Genomic DNA, 12,222 nt, shown 5'->3' with positions numbered 1-12,222 from the left:
ACTGGACACGGAAAAACAGACTGGTTCCAAATAGGAAAAGGAGTATGTCAAGGTTGTATATGTCACACACTTATTTAACTTATATGCAGAGTACATCATGAGAAATGCTGGACTGAATGAAGCACAAGCTGGACTCAAGATTGCCACGAGAAATATCAATAGCCTCAGATATGCAGATGACACCACCCTTATGTCAGACAGTGAAGAAGAACTAAACAGCCTCGTGATGAAAGTGAAAGAGAAGACTGAAAAGTTGGCTTAAAGCTCAACATTCAGAAAACTAAGTTCATGGCATCTGGTTCCATCACTTCATGGTAAATAGATAGGGAAACAGTGGAAACAGTGAGAGATTCAATTTTTGGGGCTCCAAAATCATTGCAGATTGTGACTGATGCCTTGAAATTAAAAGACACTTGCTCCTTGGAAGAAAAGTTATGACCAAGCTAGACAGCATATTAAAAAGCAGAGACATGTCTTTGCCAACAAAGAGCCATCTAGTCAAGGCTATGGTTTTTCCAGTAGTCATGCATGGATGTGAGAGTTGGACGATAAAGAAAGTTGAGTGAAGAACTGATAATTTTGAACTGTGGTGTTGGAGAAGATGCTCGAGATTCCCTTGGACAGCAAGGACATCCAACCAGTCCATCCTAAAGGAAATCAGTAGCAAATATTCACTGGAAAGACTGATGCTGAAGTTGAAACTCCAATACTTTGGTCACATGACATGAAAATCGGCTCATTTGAAAAGACCCTGATGCTGGGAAAGGTTGAAGGCAGGAGGAGAAAGGGATGACAGAGAATGAGATGGTTGGATGACATCACAGATTCAATGGACATGAGCTTGAGTAAACTCCAGAAGGCTGTGATGGACAGGGAGTCCTGGCATGTTACAGTCCATGGGGTTGCAAATGTCCGACATGACTGAGCCAACGAACTGAAGTGAACTGAACTGAAACAGCAGGGGGGTAATACAGCTCCATCAGCAGAAAATTAGATTAAAGATTGACTGAGCATGGCCCTGCCCATTAAAACAAGTCCCAGATTTCCCCACAGTTCCTCTCTCCCATCGTCCTATACAGTCCAAGGAGTTCTCCAGGCCAGAATACTGGAGTGGGTAGCCTTTCCCTTCTCCGTGGGATCTTCCCAACCAAGGGATCAAACCTGGGTCTCCTGCAATGCAGGTGGATTCTTTACCAGCTGAGACACAAGGAAAGCCCATCCTGGAGGAGGTGGCCATTTAAATCAAGGCTCTCTTACTAATCTACAAAGTCAAGAGAGGGTATAGGCAGGAAGCCATTATTTCCGGAAAAAACAGGGTCCTATTCCGGCACTGTCGGCTGCGACGGACCCCACAGAAGCGCAGCCATGAGGAGCTACCCCTCGCCCAAGGGCAGGGGTAGCGCCTGAGAGTGCCAGGCTGCGACAGCACAGGAGTGGCGGCCGAGAGGATCTTCCCCACGCCCGAGGTCAGGGGTGGCAACCGAGAGGAGCTAACCCACCGCCAAGGAACGACTGCTGTGCGTGCGCAGGAGGGCCAAGAGGAGCTACTCCACGTTGAAGGTCATGAGGGGTGGCAGTGAGAAGATACCCCTCATCCAAGGCAAGGAGCAGCAGCTGCGCTTTGCTGGAGCAGCCGTAAAGAGATACCCCACGTCCAAGGTAAGAGAAACCCAAGTAAGACGGTAGGTGTTGCAAGAGGGCATCAGAGTGCAGACACACTAAAATCATAATCACAGAAAACTAGCCAACTTGATCACAGGCCCACAGTCTTGTCTAACTAAATGAAACTAAGCCATGTCGTGTGGGGTCACCCAAGACAGTCGGTCATGGTGGAGAGGTCTGACAGAATGTGGTCACCTGGAGAAGGGAATGGCAAACCCCTTCAGTATTCTTGCCTTGAGAAACCCATGAACAGTATGAGAAGGCAAAATGATAGGATACTGAAGGAGGAACTCCCCAGGTCGGTAGGTGCCCAATATGCTACTGGAGATCAGTGGAGAAATAACTCCAGAAAGAATGAAGGGATGGAGCCAAAGCAAAAACAATAGCCAGTTGTGGATGGGACTGGTGATAGAAGCATGGTCTGATGCTGTAAAGAGCAATATTGCATAGGAACCTGGAATGTTAGGTCCATGAATCAAGGCAAATTGGAAGTGGTCAAACAGGAGATGGCAAGAGTAAATGTCGACATTCTAGGAATCAGCAAACTAAAAATGGACTGGAATGGGTGAATTTAACTCAGATGACCATTTTATCTACTACTGTGGGCAGGAATCCCTTAGAAGAAATGGAGTAGCCATCATAGTCAACAAAAGAGTCCAAAATGCAGTACTTGGATGCAATCTCAAAAATGACAGAATGATCTCTGTTCGTTTCCATGCCAAGCCATTCAATATCACGGTAATCCAAGCCTATGGCTGAACCAGTAATGCTGAAGAAGCTGAAGTTGAACAGTTCTATGAAGACCTACAAGACCTTTTAGAACTAATACCCAAAAAAGATGTCCTTTTCATTATAGGGGACTGGAATGCAAAAGTAGGAAGTCAAGAAACACCTGGAGTAACAGGCAAATTTGGCCTTGGAGTATGAAATGAAGCAGGGCAAAGGCTAAAAGAGTTTTGCCAAGAGAACACACTGGTCATAGCCAACACCGTCTTCCAACAACACAAGAGAAGACTCTACACGTGGACATCACCAGATGGTCAACACCGAAATCAGATTGATTATATTCTTTGCAGCCAAAGATGGAGAAGCTCTATAGTCAGCAAAAACAAGACCTGGAGCTGACTGGCTCAGATTATGAACTCCTTATTGCCAAATTCAGACTGAAATTGAAGAATGTGGAGAAAATGATTAGACCATACAAGTATGACCTAAATCAAATCCCTTATGAATATACAGTGGAAGTGAGAAATAGATTTAAGGGACTAGATCTGATAGACAGAGAGCTGATGAACTATGGACAGAGGTTCATGACAATGTACAGGAGACAGGGATCAAGATCATCCCCATGGAAAAGAAATGCAAAAAGGCAAAATGGTTGTCTAAGGAGGCCTTACAAATAGCTGTGAAAATAAGAGAATTGAAAAGCAAAGGAGAAAAAGAAAGATATTCCCATTTGAATGCAGAGTTCCAAAGAATAGTCAGGAGAGATAAGAAAGCCTTCCTCAGCAATCAATGTGAAGAAATAGAGGAAAACAACAGAATGGGAAAGACAAGATACCTCTTCAAGAAAATTAGAGATACCAAGGGAACATTTCATGCAAAAATGGGCTCAATAAAGGACAGAAATGGTATGGATCTAACAGAGGCAGAAGATATTAAGAAGAGGTGGCAAGAATACACAGAAGAACTATACAAAAAAGATTTCCATGACCCGGATAATCACGATGGTGTGATCACTCACCTAGAGCTAACATCCTGGAATGTGAAATCAAGTAGGCCTTAGAAACCATCACTACGAAAAAAGCTAGTGGATGTGATGGAATTCCAGTTGAGCTATTTCAAATCTTGAAAGATGATGCTGTGAAAGTGCTGCACTCAATAAGCCAGCAAATTTGGAAAACTCAGGAGTGGACACAGGACTGGAAAAGGTCCATTTTCATTCCAATCCCAAAGAAAGGCAATCCCAAAGAATGCTCAAACTACCACACAATTGCACTCATCTCACACGCTAGTAAAGATATACTCAAAATTCTCCAAGCCAGCTTTCAGCAATACGTGAATCGAAAACTTCCAGATGTTCAAGCTGGTTTTAGAAAAGGCAGAGGAACCAGAGATCAAATTGCCAATATCTGCTGGCTCATCGTAAAAGCAAGAGAGTTCCAGAGAAACATCTATTTCTGCTTTATTGACTATGCCAAAACCTTCGACTGTGTGGATCAAAATAAACTGTGGAAAATTCTAAAGGAGATGGAAATACCAGACCACCTGACCTGCCTCTTGAGAAACCTGTATGCAGGTCAGGAAGCAACAGTTAGAACTGGACATGGACCAACAGACTGGTTCCAAATAGGAAAAGGAGTACGTCAAGGCTGTATATTGTCACTCTGCTTATTTAATTTATACAGAGAGTACATCATGAGAAATGCTGGGCTGGAAGAAGCACAAATTGAAATTAAGATTGCTGGGAGAAATATCAATACTCTCAGATATGCAGATGACACCACCCTTATGGCAGAAAGGGAAGAGGAACTAAAAAGCCTCTTGATGAAAGTGAAAGTGGAGAGTGAAAAACTTGGCTTAAAAGCTCAACATTCAGAAAACTAAGATCATGGCATCTGTTCCCATCACCTCATGGGAAATAGATGGGGAGACAGTGGAAACAGTGTCAGACTTTAATTTTGGGGGGCTCCAAAATTACTGCAGATGGTGACTGCAGCCATGAAATTAAAAGACACTTACTAATTGGAAGGAAAGTTATGGCCAACCTAGATAACATATTAAAAAGTAGAGACATTACTTTGCCATCAAAGGTCCGTCTGGTCAAGGATAAGGTTTTTCCAGTGGTCATGTATGGATGTGAGAGTTGGACTGTGAAGAAAGCTGAGCACCGAAAAATTGATGCTTTTGAACTATGGTGTTGGAGAAGACTCTTGAGAGTTCCTTGGACTGCAACGATATCCAACCAGTCCATCCTGAAAGAGATCAGTCCTGGGTGTTCATTGGAAGGACTGATGCTGAAGCTGAAACTCCAATACTTTGGCCACTTGATGTGAAGAGTTAACTCATTGGAAGGGACCCTGATGCCGGGAGGGATTGGGGGCAGCAGGAGGAGGGGACGACGGAGGATGAGATTGCTGGATGGCATCACGGACTCGATGGGCATGAGTTTGAGTAAACTCCGGGAGTTGGTGATGGACAGGGAGGCCTGGCATGCTGCGATTCATGGGGTCGCAAAGAGTTGGACATGAGTGAGAGACTGAACTGACTGACTGACTGAGTCTCTCCCACCAGTTCAGTTCAGTTTAGTCGCTCAGTCGTGTCGGACTCATTGGGACCCCATGACACGCAGCACGCCAGGCCTCCCTGTCCATCACCAATTCCCAGAGTCCACCCAATCCCATGTCCATTGAGTTGGTGATGCCATCCAACCATCAATTGGAGACTGATGCAATCTCAAAAGTGTCAGAATGATCTCTGTTCATTTCCAAGGCAAATCATTCAATATCATGGTAATCCAAGTCTCTCCCATCAGGAAGGTTCATAAGCCTCTTATCCTTATTCATCAGAGGGCAGGTAGAGTGAAAGCCACAATCATACAGAACTAATAAAAGTGATCACATGGACCACAGCCTCGTCTAACTCAATAAAACTGTGAGCCATGCCATTTAGCGTCGCACACATGGAGAAGTCATGATGGAAAGTTCTGACAAAACGTAGTCCACTGAAAAGGGAATTGCAAACCACATCAACAACATTCTTTCCTTGAGAATGCCACGAGCAATATGAAAAGTCAAAAAGATACGAAACTGAAAGTTGAATACCTCAGGCTAGTAGGTGCCCAAAGTGCTACTGGAGAAGAGTAGAGAAATAGCTCCAGAAAGAATGAAGTGATGGACCAAAATAAAAACAACTCCCAGCACTTTCACAGCATCATCTTTTAGGACTTGAAATACCTCAGCTGGAATGTCTTCAAACCCACTAGCTTTGTTCATAGGGATTCTTCCTAAGGCCCACTTAACTTCAGACTCCAGGATGTCTGGCTCTATGTGAGTGATCACACCATCGTGGTTATCTGGGTCATGAGGATCTTTTTTATACAGTTCTTCTGTGTATTCTTGCCACCACTTCTTAATATCTTCTGCTTCTATTAGGTCCATACCGTTTCTGTCCTTTATTGTGTCCATCTTTGCATGAACTATTGCCTTGGTATCTCTAATTTTCTTGAAGATCTCTAGTGTTTCCTATTGTATTGTCTTTCTCTATTTCTTTGCACTGATCGCTTAGGAAGGTTTTCTTATCTCTCCTTGCTATTCTTTGGAACTCTGCATCCAGATGGATATGTCTTTCCTTTTTTCCTTTCCCTTTAGCTTCTCTTCTTTTGTCAGCTAATTATGAGGACTCCTCAGGCGTTTTACCTTTTGCATTTCTTTTTCTTGGAGATAGTCTTGATCACTGCCTCCTGTACAATGTCATGAACCTCCATCCTTAGTTTCAGGCACTCTGTCTATCAGATCTCACCCCTTAAATCTATTTGTCATTTCTACTGTACAATCACACTGGATTTGATTTAGGTCATACCTGAATGATCCAGTGGTTTCCCCTACTTTCAGCTAAAGTCTGAAGTGGGTATTAAGGAGTTCATGATCTGAGCCAGAATCAGCTGACAGTCTTGTTTTTGCTGACTGTATAGTTCTTCTCCATCTTTGACTCCAAGGAATATAATCAATCTGATTTTGGTGTTGACCATCTTGTGATGTCCATGTCTAGAGTCTCCTCTTGTGCTGTTGAAGAGGGTGTTTGCTATGACCATTGCCTTGTCTTGACCAAACTCTGCTAGCCTATGCCCCACTTCATTCTCAACTCCAAGGCAAATTTGCCTATGACTCCAGCTGTCTCTTGACTTCCTGCTTTTGCCTTCCAGTCCCCTATGATGAAAAGGACATCAACAAACAAGATGGCAGAGTAAAAGGTCATGTGCTAATCACCTGTGTGAATTCCAAAGTTGCAGCTAGCTGCTATGCAACCATAGACAGAATGTTGGATTCCACCAAAAATAAATAAATAAATAAATAAAAGCTATCCCAATTCCAAGTGCAAAGGAGAATCCCCACTAAGATGGTAGGAGGGAATTTTTTTTTTTTTTTTTTTTTTTTTTTTAGAATCAAACCCCATACTCACCAGAGATGCTTGGAGGACTCAAATTCTTGCACACACCAAGAGCCAGACATCCCACAGAGACTGAACCAGACCTACCTTGGATGGTTTGTGTGTCTCCTGCAGAGGTATGGGTCAGCAGTGGCCTGCTGTGGAGACAGGGATTCTAACTGCAGCAGGCCTGGATTATCTGATGTGTGGCCTGAGCCTCATAATGGAGGTCACTATTAGCCCCACCATAGAGCCACTGAGCAGATGACCCACAAACTGCAGAACAATTATACCAAAGATTTTCTCACATTCATAAGAAAGTTCAGATTTTCTTAGAACAGATTTTCCAACCTGGAAATCTGGTAACTGAGAAGCCCCAGGGAATTTGATTTTTCGAGGCCAGTGGGAGATTGAGCCAGACTTGTCTTTGAGTGTCCAGGAATCTCTGGCGGAGGCATGGGTTGAAAGTTTGGCCTCAGGCCAAACAATAAGGATGGAACTCAGCCCCACCCATCAGCAGAAAATTGGATTAAAGATTCACTGAGCATGGCCCTTCCCATCAGAACAAAATCCAGTTTTCCCCACAGACAGTCTCTCCCTTCAGAAAACGTCCATAAGCCTCTTATCCTTTTCATCAGAGGGCAGACAAAATGAAAACCACAATGAAAAACATAGAAAACTAACCAAACTGTTCACATGGACCACAGCCTTGTCTAACTCAATGAAACTGTGAGCCATGCCATGTAGAGCTGCCCAAGATGAATGGGTCACAGCAGAAAGTTCTGACAAAACCTGGTACACTGAAGAAGAGAATGGAAAATCACTTCAGTATTCTTGCCTTGAGAACCCCATGAACAGTATGAAAAGGTGAAAAGATATGACACTGAAAAATGAACTCCCTAGGTCAGTAGATGCCCAATATGCTACTGGAGAAGAGTGGAGAAATAACTCCAGATACATTGAAGAGATGGAGCGAAAGCAAAAATAATGTCCAGGTTTAGATGTAGCTGGAAATGGAAGTAAAGGCCGATGCTATAAGAATATTGCATAGGAACCTGGAATGTTTGGCCCACAAATCAACATCAATTGAAAGTGATCAAAAAGGAGATAGCAAGAGTGAACATAGACATTTTAGGAAACAGTGAACTAAAATGAACTGGAATGGGTGAATTTAATTCAGATGACCATTGTATCTACTACCATGGGCAAGAATCACTTAGAAGAAATGGGAATGTCCCTCATAGTCAAGAAAAGAGTGTGAAATGCAGTATTTGGGTCCAGTCTCAAAAATAACAGAAGTAGAAACTAAAAGTTTTCAAATAAATACCAAGTGTGTTTATGTGTAGTGATGGGTATTATCTAGAGTAATTTGGTGATTATTTCACAATAGGTGCAAATATCTAATCATTTTGTTGTATACCTGTGTTGAAACAAAATTATTTCAAGTCTGGGCAAGCAAAATATTGCATAAAAATTTCTCTACCAGTTGAGCCACTGCCCGGCACTCCCCGTTTCAGTGTGCAATGTGTCTGCATTATACATTAACTAGATGCCCTCAGAAGACACGGGGACGTTTACTCTACAAAAAAAGTAATTTCCTCCTGGCACCAGCAGGGTAGCTCATTATAAGCTAACATTCTTTCCTTAATCTTTTAAAGGGTCACAGTGACCCACTACTCAATGTTTATGACTACATAAACTGGCAACATCGTGTTCTGATGTATATCTTTCAGGTATAACCCCTTCCCTCAAAATCTTATGTAACAGTTCTTTAACTTCTAGTGGGCAGGGCATTCCTCAGAGCTTCCTGACAGATTTTCTCCAGGGTTATAATCCTCAGATTGGCTCGAATGAAATCTTCCATACTTTCCCAGGTTGACTATTGACTAGTTTTTTGTCACCATCTGAAACTAATACAGTGTTGCATGTTAATAATACTTCAAAAAATCTAACTAATATATGAAAGGTACTGCTTTCTCAAAGGTTAGTTACCTCTTATGCAAAATTTCCTTACCATAATCACATAAACATAATAAAAAATAAATTATTCAAAAGCAAAATAGAAGGGGTACATGGGCTTGCTAAAATAGACGAAAAATCTGTGCTCAGGGTCAAAAGACATTAGTTGATCTCTAATGACCTCTAACCTTAAATAAAACAACAAGAACAAAACACTGAAGTGAGTTAAAAGTCTAGAAGCATGGCGCTATAGGAAAAAAGTCTTTTTTTGTTTTTACACTTTTGAAGACAAGAACAAATGAAACCAAACTACATTATTTATTTTCTAGTTTCATGCTCACAACATAGCAAACCTGGTCATCTATTAACCATTCCTTCATAGAACACAAATATAAAGGCTTAAGAAGAGCAGGTTAATCAGAAAGAAATCAGGCTGTGAATGAGGAGAAGTGGAACGCAGAGTAGTGCAAGGTTATGGAAATTAAACACACTATCAGATTTGGGTTTTCCAGACACTCCAAAAACTTAAGCTTAAATATAGAGAATATTCCTTCCTGGATATATATCAGGGTTACCCTGGTGGCTCAGATGGTAAAGAATCAGCCTGCAATGCAGGAGACCTGGGTTCGATCTCTGGGTTGGGAAGATCCCCAAGACGGAATGTTATCATTATTCAGTCATATAACACAAAACCAAAAAAAAAAAGAGAGTGTGTGTTAATTTTTACATTCAAAACAGTGTAGCCACCCTAAAATACCATTGTAAGTTTTCATACAGTCAGATAAATGTTTACATTATTTATAGGATATAAGAATATTTATTATATACACATTATTCTTACCTAAAACCTTGCTGTAGTATTCATCCCATTCTGGAAATACATAATACGTATATATCATGTCACTCACTGTATACAGTAACCAGTTCTCCAGCCTCTGTATAAAAGTCATGTTGTCTGTAAGTTTTGATGTGATTCCAGGAACATATGAAGAAGGCATAGGAAGCCCAGCACACAGTCTTTCAATGACATTCCCATAGAAAAACCGAAAAGTGAGTATAAATGGAATATTCAGGAGTTCAGCCACCAATTCCCCACCAAAACTTAAAGGGTCAGCAATACAGACATCAAACTTGGCTGCCTGTAGCCTGCTGAGTAACTCCTTGTTTGTGAAAACACTTTCACACGCTCTTTTGTTTGTTAATAAAAATTGTCTGACTAAGTTTGCCAGTTTTATTTGCCTTACCCACCATGAGAGTTTTGGCAGTTCAAAAGTTTCTTTATAGAGCAGGGTACTGAGCTCTTCTATGAAAGCTTCTTTAGTTACTGAAAGCTGGAGGATCTCCACATTATAGGGAATCTTGGTATGATCAATCAAAAGATTTTGTGAAGGTACCAGAAGAGTTATCTTATGCCCACGAAGGTGAAGTTCTTCTAGAATCACTTTTAAATTAATCCAGTGACTAAAATCCACAGGCCATACAAGAACTTTGCCCGTCCTTCCAGAGTCAAGGAGACATAGATGCAGCAAGAAAAGCATGCAGAAGCCTTTCACGGTCTTCATGGTTAGTTCCTGCTTGAATTAAATCTTAAACCGAATACATGAAACTCACAGTCCAAAGATCTCTCCTTAACTTTCGCAATCAGTTCATAGTAGGTTGGGCTGAACTTTGACTTGTGTACTTTGTATTATGGATTAAAATGAAAAGCAACTCCTTTGATGGGGGGAAAAAAAAAACACCTTGATATAACACAATACACTGAGTTAGGAAATATATACTCAGGCTTAAACACAAATCCATAATAATTTCTAAATAATATTTGAAAATCCGACATTATGTGATTGCATATTCTATTAGGGCTAGATTTTTTGGAATTTTTTTTCTGACTTTATTTTTATGATCATTTGAACAGGAAGATCTCTGTAGTGTTTCTTTTACTGATAACTCTTCTAAATATTTTAGGTACAGAAGAGATCATCACTTAAGGCCAGAAATACATACCTTTTAAGAGATGCTAAGGCAAAGAGATATATTTCATTTTTAATTTTAACTTTATATTGCATTACAGTTGATTAACAATGCTTTAGTTTCAGGCGTACAGCAAAGTTATTCAGTTATATATATATATATATAATATATAAAATATATATATATATATATAATCTTCTCTTTTCAAAATTCTTTTCACATTTATGTTGCTGTAGAGTATTGAGCAGAATTTCCTGTGCTTTATAGTAAGTATAGTAAGTCCTTGATTCAACTATTTTAAATATAGTAGTCTATATCTGCTAATCCAAACTCCCAATTTATTGCTCCCCCTACCTCGCCCATTTTGTAACCATAAGTTTGTTTTTAGTGTGTGTCTGTTTTTGTTTTGTAAATAATTTCTTTTTTAATTTTTTTTAGATTGCACATAGAGGCAATGATAGTTATCTTTCTCTATATTCCTTATTCAGTTAGTATGATAACTTCCAGGTCTATCTGTGTTGATGCAATATTTTGGAGATTAATCCCTTGTCAATTTCTTCATCTGTAAATATTTTTTTCCCACTCTGAGTGCTGCCTTCCTATTTTGCTTATGTTCTGCTTTGCTGTGCAACAGCTTTTGAGTTTAATTTGATCCCATTTGTTAGTTTTGTTTTCATTTCCAACGCTCTTGGAAATGCATCAGAAAGGATATCATTGTAATTTAATCAAAGAATGTTTTGATGTTTGGTCTTACATTTAGGTCTTTAATCCATTTTGAGTTAATTTTTGTGTATGATGTTAAATTATGTTCTACTTTCATTCCTTTACGTATGTCTTTCTAGTTTTCCCAGCACCTCCTGTTGAAGATCCTGTTTTTTCTCCACAGTTAGAGTTTAATTGATGATAGGTCTGTGGGTTTATTTCTTGACTTTCTATACTGTTCCAGTGATCAAAATCTGTTTTGTGCCAGTACCATACTGTCTTGATGACTATAGCTTTGTGGGGTAGTCTGGGAGACCTTATTTCTCCACCTCTCTTTTTCTTTCTCAAAATTGCTTTCACCATTCAGGGTCTTTGTGTCTCTAAAATTTTTCTTAAAATTGTGTTAGTTTATAAAAAATAACCTTGGTAATTTCATAGGGATTACATTGAATCTGTAGATTGCCTTGAGTACTGTAGAAATTTTGATAATATTGATTCTTCCAATTCAAGACTATGGTATATCTTTCCATCTGATTGTGTCATCTTTGATTTATTTCATCAGGGTCTTATCCTGTTCAGAGCACAGATCTTTTGCTTCCTTGGTAGGATTACTCCTAGATATTTTATTCTTTTTGATGAAATGGTAATGGGGATTTTTTTTTTTCTTTCTGTTCATTCATTGCTGGTGTATAGAAATGCAACAAATTTCCGTATTAATTTTGTATCCTGTTTACTTATCAAATTCATTCATGATATCTAGTAATTTTGCACATCATCTTTAGG

The 12,222-nt window shown here is 40.1% G+C and overlaps 1 protein-coding gene across 2 annotated transcripts in view; it reads right to left on the bottom strand.

Annotated features, from left to right (window-relative positions):
* Positions 1–10,383, bottom strand: part of LOC122696504 (UDP-glucuronosyltransferase 2C1-like) — a 33,621-nt gene extending 23,238 nt beyond the window's left edge. The window contains exon 1 of one of the 2 annotated variants that reach the window (XM_043906578.1): positions 9,611–10,383. In XM_043906578.1, the coding sequence (XP_043762513.1) occupies positions 9,611–10,331 (721 nt within the window). In that variant the 5' untranslated portion in view covers positions 10,332–10,383. The remainder of the gene's footprint in view (positions 1–9,610) is intronic. The other variant, XM_043906577.1, reaches the window with a different exon arrangement.
* Positions 10,384–12,222: the final 1,839 nt, after the last annotated feature.

The sequence above is a fragment of the Cervus elaphus genome, chromosome 6 (genome assembly GCF_910594005.1).
Source record: "Cervus elaphus chromosome 6, mCerEla1.1, whole genome shotgun sequence".
NCBI classification, from domain to species: Eukaryota; Metazoa; Chordata; class Mammalia; order Artiodactyla; family Cervidae; genus Cervus; species Cervus elaphus.
Note: the sequence above shows the minus strand (reverse complement) of the source record. Positions and strands in the feature narration are given on the sequence as shown.